General features: G+C 57.6%; 1 protein-coding gene across 1 annotated transcript in view; it reads left to right on the forward strand.

Moving 5' to 3' along the window:
- Positions 1–11887, forward strand: part of LOC142009013 (casein kinase II subunit alpha-like) — a 33530-nt gene extending 21643 nt beyond the window's left edge. Inside the window, exons 9-14 of the mRNA XM_074986448.1 lie at positions 3609–3719; positions 4466–4567; positions 6890–6990; positions 8428–8576; positions 11084–11173; positions 11487–11887. Of these exons, the coding sequence (XP_074842549.1) occupies positions 3609–3719; positions 4466–4567; positions 6890–6990; positions 8428–8576; positions 11084–11173; positions 11487–11602 (669 nt within the window). The 3' untranslated portion in view covers positions 11603–11887. The remainder of the gene's footprint in view (positions 1–3608; positions 3720–4465; positions 4568–6889; positions 6991–8427; positions 8577–11083; positions 11174–11486) is intronic.
- The last annotated feature ends 792 nt before the right edge of the window (positions 11888–12679 follow it).

Consider the following 12679-nt stretch of genomic DNA (forward strand, 5'->3'; position numbering starts at 1 on the left):
ACTGCTGAGGGCACTACATTCAGCTTCCTTTCTGGTCACAGGCTCACAGCCGTCTTGTCTGGCCGGGCTAGACTCTTATTAGACAGAATGCAAAAGGAGAGGGCTGGGAAAGAGAGGAAACAAGGCCGGGAAGGGAAAGGACACATTGGGGTGGAGTGGGAGACAGTCCCCTGTCCCAGGGCATGGTCTGGGTCTAGCATGCATCTCTGGAGGTGGTGATGGGGGAGGGATAGCTCAGTGGTTTACGCATTGGCCTGCTAAACCCAGCGTTGTGAGTTCAATCCTTGAGGAGGGCATTTAGGGAGTAGAGCAAATAGATGCCACAGATGGTGTTTGGTCCTGCCAAGAGGGCACAGGACTGGACTAGATGACCTCCCAAGGTCCCTTCTGGCTCTAAGAGATGTATAGCTCCAATTGTATGACAGGTGCCTCCTTCCTCTGGTCTGACCAGGGTCTCTCTCAGTATTAGGAAGGCAGCAGCTGGGATCCCAGTAGCCTGGGGGGATATCAGCCCTGATGGTGAAACTCAGTTCCCCCCACTTATCTTTGTCAGCAGCCAGATAACCAGCTGTTTCCCCACAAGTTTCCTGCTGAGGACCACAAAGAGGTGTAGTAGTAGCAGCAGCATCCTTCAGTCTATATAGACTATGGATCGCACCCTTCGTAGTTCCATTTGGCATCCTCATTTGCAGCGTCAGCTGTGACTGTGAAGACCCACATGAGAGTGACAGTCCTCGCTGCATCTGTTGCATGTGTAATGGGTGTCTGGCAGGTCCTTGCTGTGCTTTCTGTGGGCTCGCTTCTCCTTTGCTAGCTGTCTGATCCTCAACTCACCCTTCTGAAGGCCCTTGTATAGTTCCTGCCTCCATCTGCTGCGATTGTCTGCCAGCTCCTCCCAGCTGTCTGGCTTGATGTCTCCTTCCCTGAGGTCTCTCTTGCAAACATCTTTGTAGCACAGCTGAGGGCGTCCGGGAGGTATTTTGCCAGAGGCTAGCTCACCATACAGGATGTCTTTTGGGATCCTTCCATCGTTCATCCTGTGGACGTGGCCAAACCAGCGGAGCTGCCACTGCCTGAGGAGGGTGTGCGTAGTTGGGATTCCAGCTTGCTCAAGGACGGCGGTGTTGGACACTCTGTCCTTCCATGATATTCCAAGGATGTGCCTGAGGCAGCACAAGTGGAAGACGTTCAGCCTCTTTTCCTGGCGGGCATACAGGGTCCAAGACTCGCTGCTGTAAAGGAGGGTGCTGAGGATGCAGGCTCTGTAGACTTGCATTTTGGTGTGAGTGTACAGCTTGTTGTTATTCCACACTCTCTCGCTGAGTCTGGACAGAGTTGTGGCTGCTTTACTGATCCTCCTATGTAGCTCAGTTTCCAAGGACAGGGTGTCAGTGATGGTGGACCCGAGGTAAATGAACTCGTGGACGACCTCTAATGTATAGTTGTCAATGCTGATTGATGGAGAATCAGCAACGTCCTGAGCGAGTACGTTTGTCTTCTTTAGGCTGATGGAGAGCCCAAAGTCCTTGCACGCTTTGGAGAACCGATCCAGCAGCTTCTGAAGCTGGTCTTCTGTGTGTGACATGACAGCAGCGTCATCTGCGAACAGCATCTCTCTGATGAGGACTTCCCGCACCTTAGATTTAGCTTTCAGCCTTGCAAGATTAAACAGTTTCCCGTCAGATCTTGTGTGCAAAAAGATGCCCTCTGTTGAAGATCCAAAGGTGTGTTTAAGGAGGAGCGCAAAGAAGATCTTGAACAATGTCGGAGCAAGGATGCATCCTTGTTTGATGCTGCTCCTGATTCTGAAAACATCCGATAATGTGCCATCGTATTGGATGGTTCTTCTCATGTCTTCGTGGAAAGACTGGATCATCTTGAGTAACCGTGGCGGACAGCCTATCTTGTGGAGCAGTTTGAACAGTCCGTCCCTGCTGACCAAGTCGAAGGCCTTGGTTAGGTCGATGAAGGCAGTGTAGAGTGGCTTCGTCGGCTCCCTGCATTTCTCCTGCAGCTGCCTCAGAGAGAAGACCATGTTGACGGTAGATCTCTCTGCGCGGAATCTGCACTGCGATTCGGGGTACACCCTCTCAGCAATCTTCTGGAGTCTGCCGAGGATGATGCGAGCGAAGAGTTTACCAGTGTTGCTTAGGAGGGAGATTCCACGGTAGTTGTTGCAGTCGCTTCTGTCTCCTTTGTTCTTATACAACGTTACGATGTTAGTGTCGCGCATGTCCTGTGGAACCTCACCCTCTCTCCAGCACAGGCACAGTAGCTCATGTAGGGGTTCCAGGAGGGTGTCCGTGGCACACCTGATTACCTCTGGTGGTATACCATCCTGGCCTGGGGCCTTTCCTGCTGCAATGCTGTCGATGGCTGCCTTCAGTTCATCCACAGTTGGTTCCTGGTCCAGTTCATCCATTACTGGTAGGAGCTCAACGGCATCGAGGGCTGCGTCAACCACAACGTTCTCGCATGAGTACAGCTCGGAGTAGTGCTTGACCCAGCGCTCCATCTGTTTGGCTTTGTCAGTGATGACTTCACCAGATTTGGATTTCAGAGGTGTCATCTTGTTCTGGGTGGGTCTTAATGCCTTCTTGATGCTCTCGTACGTTCCCCTGAGGTTACCAAAGTCAGCACTGGTCTGGATGCTGCTGCATAGCTCGAGCCAGTAGTTGTTGGCACAGCGCCTGGCCATCTGCTGTACTGTTTTTCTGGCTGCTCTGAGCGCTTGCAGGGTATTCTGGCTCGGCGAATGTTTGTACTCCAGGAGCGCAGCGCGCTTCTTTTCGATGGCTGGAATCATCTCATTGGAGTTAGCTTCGAACCAGTCATTCGTGTTTCTAGCTCTTCTTCCAAACACCGACAAGGCCATGTTGTACATTGTATCCCCCAGATGCTGCCATCTGAATATCACATCCGCACCCCCAGGGTTGCTGTGCAGATTCTCCTCGAGGGTCGCTCTGAACTTTTCAGCTCTCTCTGAGTTTGCCGTCTTTCTGGCATCGATGGGGGGCCTTCCAGTTGGTTTAGAGCGGTGCAGCTTCTTGGGAATCACCTTGAGTTTGGCGCAAACTAGCGAGTGGTCTGTATCGCAGTCGGCACTATGATAGCTGCGTGTCAGAAGGACGTTTTTGAGGTTATCACGTCTAGCGATGACCATGTCTAGTTGATGCCAGTGTTTCGAGCGTGGCAGCAAACCCCTCCCCCCACTCTGTTCACCAATGAACTTCTGACATTCCCATTTTGTTCACTGATTTCTGAGCCTACTTTACCAGCCCTGAGCTTAGCACAGGCCTGGAGTTGTGTCGGGGCCTCGTTGTTTACGCTAGTTCGGTCTTTGTCTCCATTGCTGCCTTTTCCCATCAGCATTTGTTGTTCTAGGTAACTGGCCCCCTTTGTAAACTTCCTCGCAGGCCCGACTGGTCCATGCACAAGTCAGGTGCGTTTGTAGCTCGGTTATCACAGCAGATGAAAGAGCAAAGTTGCTGGTTTTCCACTGCAGTTCCATGAGTCTGCTGGGCCTGGGGCTCTGTTGCGGGAGGGGCGGGGTGCTGGCTGGGCAGAGGGCCAAGACGGGTAACGGTGCTATCTCCTTCCCACCACAGCTGCGGCTCATAGACTGGGGGTTGGCTGAGTTCTACCACCCGGGGCAGGAGTACAACGTCCGGGTGGCCTCGAGGTATTTCAAGGGACCAGAGCTCTTGGTAGATTACCAGGTACGTTCGGAAGCCCAGCAGGGGAACGGTGCCAGCCGCTGGCTATGTCGGTCCCTGCAGGGACGAGGACCCTTTGTACAGCTCAGGCTCCTGGGCCTCTGAGTCGGCGTGTGCGGAGCGGAAGTACATGCTTGCAGAGGGTGCTGTTGCAGTGGGTCTGGTGCAGCTGTTCTTCCCCTCTGGACCCCCTTATGGGCTGGGCTGGGCCTGGCCCTGTCTGTGCAGACGGGGTGTGACTGGTTAAGAGATTCCAGCTGATTCTTGGAGAAGAGAGAGACTGTGACATCAAACTAGAGTCTGTCCCAGGGGTAAAAGGACTAAAGTGGAGGGAGGGAGGGAGGGGACCTGGCCAGGATGAGGCTGTGCTAGAGGGAGGAGGGAGTGGGGAAGCCCAGTGGAGCAATGAACATAGGGTGGCTCCCCTGGGAGGAGGAAGAAGAGGGTTTTCATCCCAAATCCAGGGGCTGGATGAAGCTGGGCTGCCTGGGCTCTGTGTGTGTCCAGCATCTCTCTAGGTGATGGAAGAGAGCATGAAAGGCAGGTGAAACCTGGGCCTGTGAACAAGAGACTGAGGGCCCTGGGCTAATGGCGACTCGGAACTGGAGCTGCCAGCCAGCCTGACACCCTGGCTCCCCTGCCAGATCCTGGGGGACCTCCTGGGCTTTGAGTTGCTGGAGGGTGGGAGGTGGTGACGTGGCAACCTGCAAGCCCCGGCTCCCTCCCACCTCTGCGCTTGGCTTTTCCAGATGTACGACTACAGTTTGGACATGTGGAGCTTAGGCTGCATGTTGGCCAGTATGATCTTCCGAAAGGAGCCCTTCTTCCACGGCCATGATAACTACGACCAGGTGAGCTGAAGGCAGCCCCTCCTTTAGCCTCTGTCTTTCTGCCAAAAGCAGGCCAGGCTCTCAGAGGAAAGAGGGGTCTCACGAAATGCTCTGGTCTCCAAAATACCTGCTCCAGCAGCCCAGCCCAGCTGCCGTACAGCCCAGCCCACCAGCTCTGCAGAGCGGTCACAGGACAATGGAGCAGACTGCCAGAGAACCAGCCAGTAGCAAACTGCACAAGCTGGCCTGCAGCGTCCAGCCAGGCGTGTGTGCACACCTCACCCTTGGACAGAGGTTGTGGGGTTGGGACCCCAAAGTGGGTCTCAGCTCCATTTTAAGGGGGTCACCAGTGTGGGTGTTAGACTTGCAGTGCCTGCGGCCAAAGCCTGAGCTGCACTCCTGGGGCCAGAGCCCCACAGCGTCAGCCCTGGAGAGTGGGGCTCAGGCTATAGGCTCCCCATCTGGGGCTGACACCCTCGTGCCATGGCCCTTTACCTGGGGTGATGGGGCTCAGGTCTGGGACTCCCTCCTGAGGTCACAGTGCAGTGAGGTTTGAGCACCCCAGCCCTAGGCTAACCAGGGGGTTGCACACAGGGTGCCAGGCTCAAGCACTGATAAATGAAGCCGCAAGGCTAAACCTGCTGGGTCTGGAGGTGGGAGGTGCCAGGGCCGAGCCCTGCCACGCCTCGTGCTGGTGGGGCTCAGCTCTGGCACAAGCTAAACCCTGGTTGCGCCCTTTCCTGCTTCTGTAGGCTGAGCTCATGGCATGCACCAGTGGCTTGTTCATCCCTCCAACCTTGCAAGCTCCCTGTGTGCCACTCTCCCACTCCCCTGTGCTCAGCGACCCCCTGCAGCCCAACTCTCGCTGCCCCTCATCATGCCTCTTCTCCCACCACTGGTGGTTCCCTCTCTGCCTGGGAGATTAACATCTGAGTGACTGACCTTGGTCGGAAGGACAGGCAAGGCTGAGAGGGGGCGGCTAATGGCCGCCATCGCTGACTGAGCTGCCACGTTGCCGAGGCTGCATTAGAGCAGACGGCTGGGGCTCCGTGTTCCCCTTTCCCCCCCGTCAGTAGAGCAGTGCCCAGAGAAGTCGCAGGTGCTCCGTGAAGTGGATTGGAAGAGGCGTTCAGCCGTGCTGTTCCAGCCGAGCCGAGCCGAGCCGAGCCGAGCACGGCCGTCCTGTGGAGCGACAGGCCTTGCGGTCATGGCTGTCAAACGCGAGTGGGGCTCAGGCTCCTGGCACAGCCACGGCACTTGTGGCGAAGCTGCTCTAATCCTACTGGAGACAGCTCCTCCTTGTCTTAACTCTGCCTCCGTGCAAGGCAGTGGCTGAGCCAATGGGAGCAGGTCTGCTGCCGATAGCCCTGTCTACATGGGGGTTAGGTGGGTGTTGGACACCGCCGAGTGCTGTAGTCGTCCACTGTAAGTAGGTGCTGTAGAACTGCCTTGGCATACGCCTACCCTGGCACGGCTGTGCTGGTGGGTGTGAACGCACCACCGGCCTAGCACCGTAGCAGTGCTGGCAGCTGCGGTTCTCTGCCGTAGCCAGCGCTGCCTGCCCTGGGGTGGTATTCCTGCACTGGCTGGACTCTCTTCCTGTTGGCATCGCGCTGAGGGCTGTGCTGGCCTCGGCTCTGTGCTGTAGGTGTAGTTCAGGTCACAGCGCTGTCGATCAGGCCCCCTGACCTCCCTCCACCAGCCCTTTGTACTCCTCTCTCCTCTCAGCTGGCTTGTCGCTCGCAGCAGCAGCCAGACAGACACCATAAGGGCACCCTGCAGGTACTTCACAAGGCCAGGGCAGCCACGCCACGCAGCCCGTTCTGCCTCTGCGCTCCCCTCTCGGTCCAGGTTCCAGGGACCAGCCAAGGATGTGGATGTGCTGGTATTAGTGTGGCTAATGCTTCACCTCTGTGGCACGCTGACCTTGGGACCTGACATGTTGCACCTCACTGGGCTGCCTGAAATCTGCCTTTCATGGGCAGAGCAGTGCTCAGAAGGGAGGGCGATCCCTGCAGGCCTGCTCTCTGTCCAGGGGAGGGTCTGGGTACCTGGGGCAAACCCTCCCCAGGAGGTGCATTAGCTCTGTGCTGTCCCTGCAGCACTTAGACAGACCCCCAGGCTCCCAGTATCAAGCAGCAAAGAGGTGTGAGCCTGAGGGATGGCAGGCCAGCAGACAGGCCTCGCGTTGTGTCTCTGTGCTCTGCCATGGGCTCGCCTGGCCTGCAGGGTGCACACAACACCGACATGGCCTGGAGCTGGGACTTGGGGACGTCTGCCGCGTGGGTAGGATTTGCAGCCGTGCCCTCAGATTGAGAGTTCTTGTTTCTCTGCCTGCCCCAGCTGGTGCGCATCGCGAAGGTGCTGGGAACAGAGGACCTGTACGACTACATCGACAAGTACAACATAGAGCTGGACTCCCGCTTCAATGACATTCTAGGCAGGTGGGTGTCCAAGGCCGCTAGGGCACCGGGGGGGGCACTGGCTGGAGGGCCGGGACTGCTGGAAGTCCTGTCTCCCAGCATGCACCTGGTCTCGTTCTGTCCCCCAATCGCCCCCACCCTCATTTCTCCCCAGTGCAGGTAACTAGCAGGATCTCACGCTGCCCCACTCGAGGCCTCTTCCTGTATCCTCCCTCCTGCCCAGACCACCCTTCTCCTGTGCCCTCCCCATCCCCCAAACCCCACCCCTAGCTTGCTCCTGCATCCTCCCTCCTACCCTGACCTCTCACGCCAGCCTGCCCCTGAATCCCCCCAGCACCTTACTGCCAACCCAGATCCCCCAGATCCCTCCCTCCCAGCCAGACCCCAGAACCCCAGCCCACTCCTGCACCCTCCCTCCCATCCAGACCACTCACCCTTAGCCTGTTCATGCAACCTCTCTTCCACCCAGACCCCAAACGCGCACTCTGCCCGTTTCTGCACCCTGCCTCCCAGCCAGACCCTACGCCTACTCCCAGCAGCCTCCTCCCATACATTGAATCCTGAACCCCCCATTTTGATCCCTCACTGGTCCCCAGAAGAGTTAGTCTGGCCTGGGAGAAGGTCTGAACCTTGGTCCCCCTTTCTCCGCCCCCACCAGTGGTGCTGGAGCACGAGGGGAGTGAGGTGTCTGTCGGGGCCACCTCAGTGACGGCTTTTGTTTTTCACTTCTCACTTTTACGTGGCCCCCAACTGTTTTGTTCTGTGTCCTGGCTCCCAACACAAAAAGGTTCCCCACCCCGTGGTACCCCTAGGTGGCTCTGTCCCCAGCAGCGGGGGGCTGGGGGGCGGGCTTTGGCCTCTCCATCTGTGGGCTACAGGAGTAGCCAAGTCTCTCTGAGGGACGGCTGGTGCAGTGCTGTAGGTGGAGGGCGGGAGAGGTTAGCTGTGTATCTAGCTGCCTGCCCCATGGTTCCAGTGGCTGTCCCAGCAGGGCTCACAGAGGGGCTGAGTCACAGACATGAGAGGCTGATGCCCTCAGGAGGCTGAGACGGGGGTTTGCCTCGGTGCCCTGGCCATGTTCTGTCCAGGCAGCGGCTGGGAGCCCAGGCTCTGTGTGGCTCAGCCTTGGGGGATCTCCGCTGCTCACTGCAGACAGAAGTGCAGGGGCTGACTGGGCTGCAGTAGCTGTGCCCGTCCCCGTCCCCGTCCCCGTCCCCTGCAGAAGAGTGGCTCTGCGTAGCGCAAGCAGGAGGCAGCGGCTGAGTGCGTGCTGGGGCTTCAGCAGAGCAGTTGGGCTGGCTGCAGCCTCCTGCATGGGGCCTACGGCTGCGCTCTGGGCAGGCTCATCGGCAGGCAGTGGGGTGCTGGGCACTGGGCTGCAGAGCCTGGCGTGCGTTAGCTGGGGGCAGTTCCAGGGCATGAGCAGGGGTCCAGGCTGTCTGTCTCTGGCCCTTGCAGACATTCCCGCAAGCGCTGGGAGCGTTTTGTGCACAGTGAGAACCAGCACCTGGTGAGCACAGAGGCCCTGGACTTCCTGGACAAGCTGCTGCGCTATGACCACCAGACCCGGCTCACTGCCCGCGAGGCCATGGAGCACCCTTACTTCTGTGCGTAGCAAAAGGCCAGCGGCCTCTCCTGCCCTTCGAACCTGTTTGCCCACCTCTCTCCTGGCCTCCGTGGCTGGGCCCAGCCTGCAGACCCCTGGCCCTGCCTGCAGCGAGCTGCAAAGTGAACTCCCGGCTCTCCTCATGCTAACACCCTGAGCAGGGAGCAGACAGCACTCTCTGGGGTGGGCAGCCCCCGTCTGCTCTGCAGCCCGCTCCCGTCTGGTCCTGCTCCAGGGCCTGCGCCCTTCTCCCTTGGCCTGCGCACCCGTTGTTGCTTCCTGTTGCCCCCATGCAGGCCCCTCTCGGCAGTCACAGGCCCTGGAGCAAAGTGGCAGAGTCCGGGACCCAAGAGCTGGACTCCTAGGCTACGTCTACACGTGCAGCCAACATCGAAATAGCTTATTTCGATGTTGCGACATCGAAATAGTCTATTTCGATGAATAACGTCTACACGTCCTCCAGGGCCGGCAACGTCGATGTTCAACTTCGACGTTGCTCAGCCCAACATCGAAATAGGCGCAGCGAGGGAACGTCTACACGTCAAAGTAGCACACATCAAAATAGGGATGCCAGGCACAGCTGCAGACAGGGTCACAGGGCGGACTCAACAGCCAGCTGCTCCCTTAAAGGGCCCCTCCCAGACACAGTTGCACTAAACAACACAAGATCCACAGAGCCGACAACTTGTTCATCAATGATCTAGAAAATGAGGTAAGCAGTGAGGTGGCAAAGTTTGCAGATGACACCAAGTTCTTCAGGACAGTCAAAAGCAAAAGGGATTGTGAAGAACTACAAAAAGATCTCAGCAAACTGAGTGATTGGGCAGCAAAATGGCAAATGAAATTTAATGTGGGTAAGTGTAAGGTAATGCATGTTGGAAAAAATAACCCAAATTACACGTACTACATGATGGGGTCAAATTTAGCTACGACAGATCAGGAAAGGGATCTTGGAGTTATAGTGGATAGTTCTCTGAAGACATCCACGCAGTGTGCAGCGGCAGTTAGTAAGGCAAATAGGATGTTAGGAATTATTAAAAAAGGGATCGATAATAAGACAAAAGATATTATACTTCCCCTATATAAAACTATGGTACGCCCACATCTCGAGTACTGCGTGCAGATGTGGTCTCCTCACCTCAAAAAAGATATATTGGCATTAGAAAAGGTTCAGAAAAGGGCGACTAAGATGATTAGGGGCTTGGAAAGGGTCCCATATGGGGAGAGGCTAGAGAGACTGGGACTTTTCAGTTTGGAAAAAAGGCGATTGAGGGGCGATATGATAGAGGTATATAAAATCATGAATGGTGTGGAGAAAGTGAATATAGAAAAATTATTTACCTTTTCCCATAATACAAGAACTAGGGGACACCAAATGAAATTGATGGGTAGTAGGTTCAAAACTAATAAAAGGAAATTTTTCTTCACACAGCGCACAGTCAACCTGTGGAACTCCTTGCCCGAGGAGGCTGTGAAGGCCAGGACTCTATTAGGGTTTAAAAAAGAGCTTGATAAATTTTTGCAGGTCAGGTCCATAAATGGCTATTAGCCAGGGATAAAGTATGGTGCCCTAGCCTTCATAACAAGGGCAGGAGATGGATGGCAGGAGATAAATCACTTGTCTTCTGTTCTCCTTCTCTGGGGCACCTGGCATTGGCCACCGTCGGCAGATGGGATGCTGGGCTTGATGGACCTTTGGTCTGACCCAGTATGGCCATTCTTATGTTCTTATGTTCTTAACTGGTTGCAGACCCTGTGCCTGCAGCATAGATCCCCAGCTGCCGCAGAAGCAGCCAGAAGCCCTGGGCTAAGGGCTGCTGCCCACGGTGACCATAGAGCCCCGCAGGGGCTGGAGAGAGAGCATCTCTCAACCCCCCAGCTGATGGCAGCCATGGAGGACCCAGCAATTTCGACGTTGCGGGACGCGGATCGTCTACACGGTCCCTACTTCGACGTTGAACGTCGAAGTAGGGCACTATTCCTATCTCCTCATGAGGTTAGCGACTTCGACGTCTCGCCGCCTAACGTCGAAGTTAACTTCAAAATAATGCCCGACGCGTGTAGACGCGACGGGCGCTATTTCGAAGTTGGTGCCGCTACTTCGAAGTAGCGTGCACGTGTAGACACAGCTCTAGTGTTGGCAGCAGCGATGTAAAGGAGAAGCGCACCCGGGTGGGGGTGGGCTCCTCCTGTCTCGAGCTCCGTGCACACTGCTGCCGGGGGAGTGAGTCTCTTTTGTTCTCCTGCATGGCTGCAGCTGCCCGGCATCCCTGGGGCACCTTCCTGGCAGTGACTTGCATCCCCGGCTCCTCCAGGATTCCCACTTGCCTCCCCCACCTTAGAGTAGTTTCACCTTTAACCCCAACCCTGGCCTCCCTTGCTGCTGTCCCTGGCCGCTGGCTGTCAGAGAGGGTGCGGGAGATGCTCCAGCACACCCTGCTCTCTCTGGGGCCTGGGGGGGCTCTTGTGAGCATGTGGTGCTGCTTTCATCCCCCTTCTCCCTTGCAGATCCCATAGCGAAAGAGCCGGCGAGGCTGGGCCCCTCGGCAGGACTGCCGGCCAGCACCACGCCTGTCAGCTCCTCCAGCCTGCTGGCAGGTAGGTGCCCTGGGGGGGTGGGACTCGGCATGGCGCTCACCCGCCCCACGGTGGGCGGTAGTTCTGGGCTGGCTGCTCCGGAGCAGTGCAAAGGGAGAAGTGCTGGGGCCACCACCCCCCATCCACACCTGCCCGTCGGGGCTGAACAGCAGCAGGGAGGCTGGGAAGGGCTGCCCTTCCTGCAGCGCCCACCTGACTGCCTCGGCGGGGAGAGATCTGGGGGACCCTGCCCTCATTTGGGGAGGGGTCGGAGCTGCTTCTGGCCTGTTCCTTTGCTGTCGCTGCTGGCCTGACTGCCCTCTCCCTCGCACAGGGCTTACCTCGATGTCTGCGTCCCAGCCCATTGGCGGCCTGGCCACGTCGCCCCTCATCTCCTCTCCAAACGCACTGGGGTCGCCAGTTCCTGCTGCAGCCAGCGCGCAGCCTTGAATTCACGCCCCAGCGCGGCTGTGCTTGCCTCGTACGCTCCAGGCTCTGCCGCCTGGGAGCAGCAGCTGACCAGAGCCCAGGACCCGGGGGCTGGCTGGCTTGGTGTTGAGAAGAGAGGAGACGCCTCTGGGCGGTAGCAGTCTCAGACTCGGGTGGGGCCGAAGGCTGCTCTTGTCTGTCAGGGTAAGGCGGGGGCTGCGTTCTCCTCCGGAGGATCATGGTTACTGAGGCAGCTACTGGGTAGGAATTTAAAGTGGAGAATAAAATTTATTTTCTATGTCCCTAGCAGGACAGCACGGCCAGTGGCTTGGTCTGGGGCCAGGGCCTGGCATGTGCTGGCCCCTGGAGCAGTCATACTGCTGGGAGAGGGACCGTGTGGAGCCTGGAGCCTGAGGGCCTGCAGAGCTCAGGCTTGCCCAGCGTCCGCTGCTTCCCGCACAAGCCCTGAAACTTGGGGTAGGACCTGTGCCTGGGTGGAGCCTGCTGCTGAGCACCTTCCAGCCGGCAGCGCCCAGGCTCGCTGTCCCCCCCCACCCCGTGTTAAACATCTGGCCCTCAAGTACCATTTACTCCCCTCCGCTGCCATAGCAGGAGCTGGTATCCCCAAGCACGTCCGCTCACTCGTGCCCCTCCCCCTCACTGATGGGTTGGTGTGCACCGAGGGAGCCACCAGCATGGTGTGGGCATGGCCTGCGGCCTCCCGTTTGGTCCTCCCTCCTTGCAGGGCCTCAGCCCGGCCCTTTTACAGCCTCCTGGCCTGGCCCAGCTGCACGTTTCATTGCGTTGCAGACGCCCTCCGCTTCCAAGCAAGGGGGGCTTGTTTGGGACAGCTCCTCCCCCTGTGCTGTGGCTTTGGCCTTAAGAGCTGCTCCTCTGGCTGGGGTACTGCTGCTCACGGGTTACTGCTCACGAAAGCTCATGCTCAAAACTTTTCTGTTAGTCTATAAGGTGCCACAGGACCCTTCGTTGCTGTTACCTTCACTGTGTCCGCTCAGGCAGCTGGGCCAGAGCAGGGGCTGGAGAGGGTGGGGAAAGTGCCAGTTTCCCTGGGTACAGGGTGGGGCGGTGGGGGGGTGA

This window comes from Carettochelys insculpta, chromosome 2 (assembly GCF_033958435.1).
Source record: "Carettochelys insculpta isolate YL-2023 chromosome 2, ASM3395843v1, whole genome shotgun sequence".
NCBI lineage: Eukaryota > Metazoa > Chordata > Testudines > Carettochelyidae > Carettochelys > Carettochelys insculpta.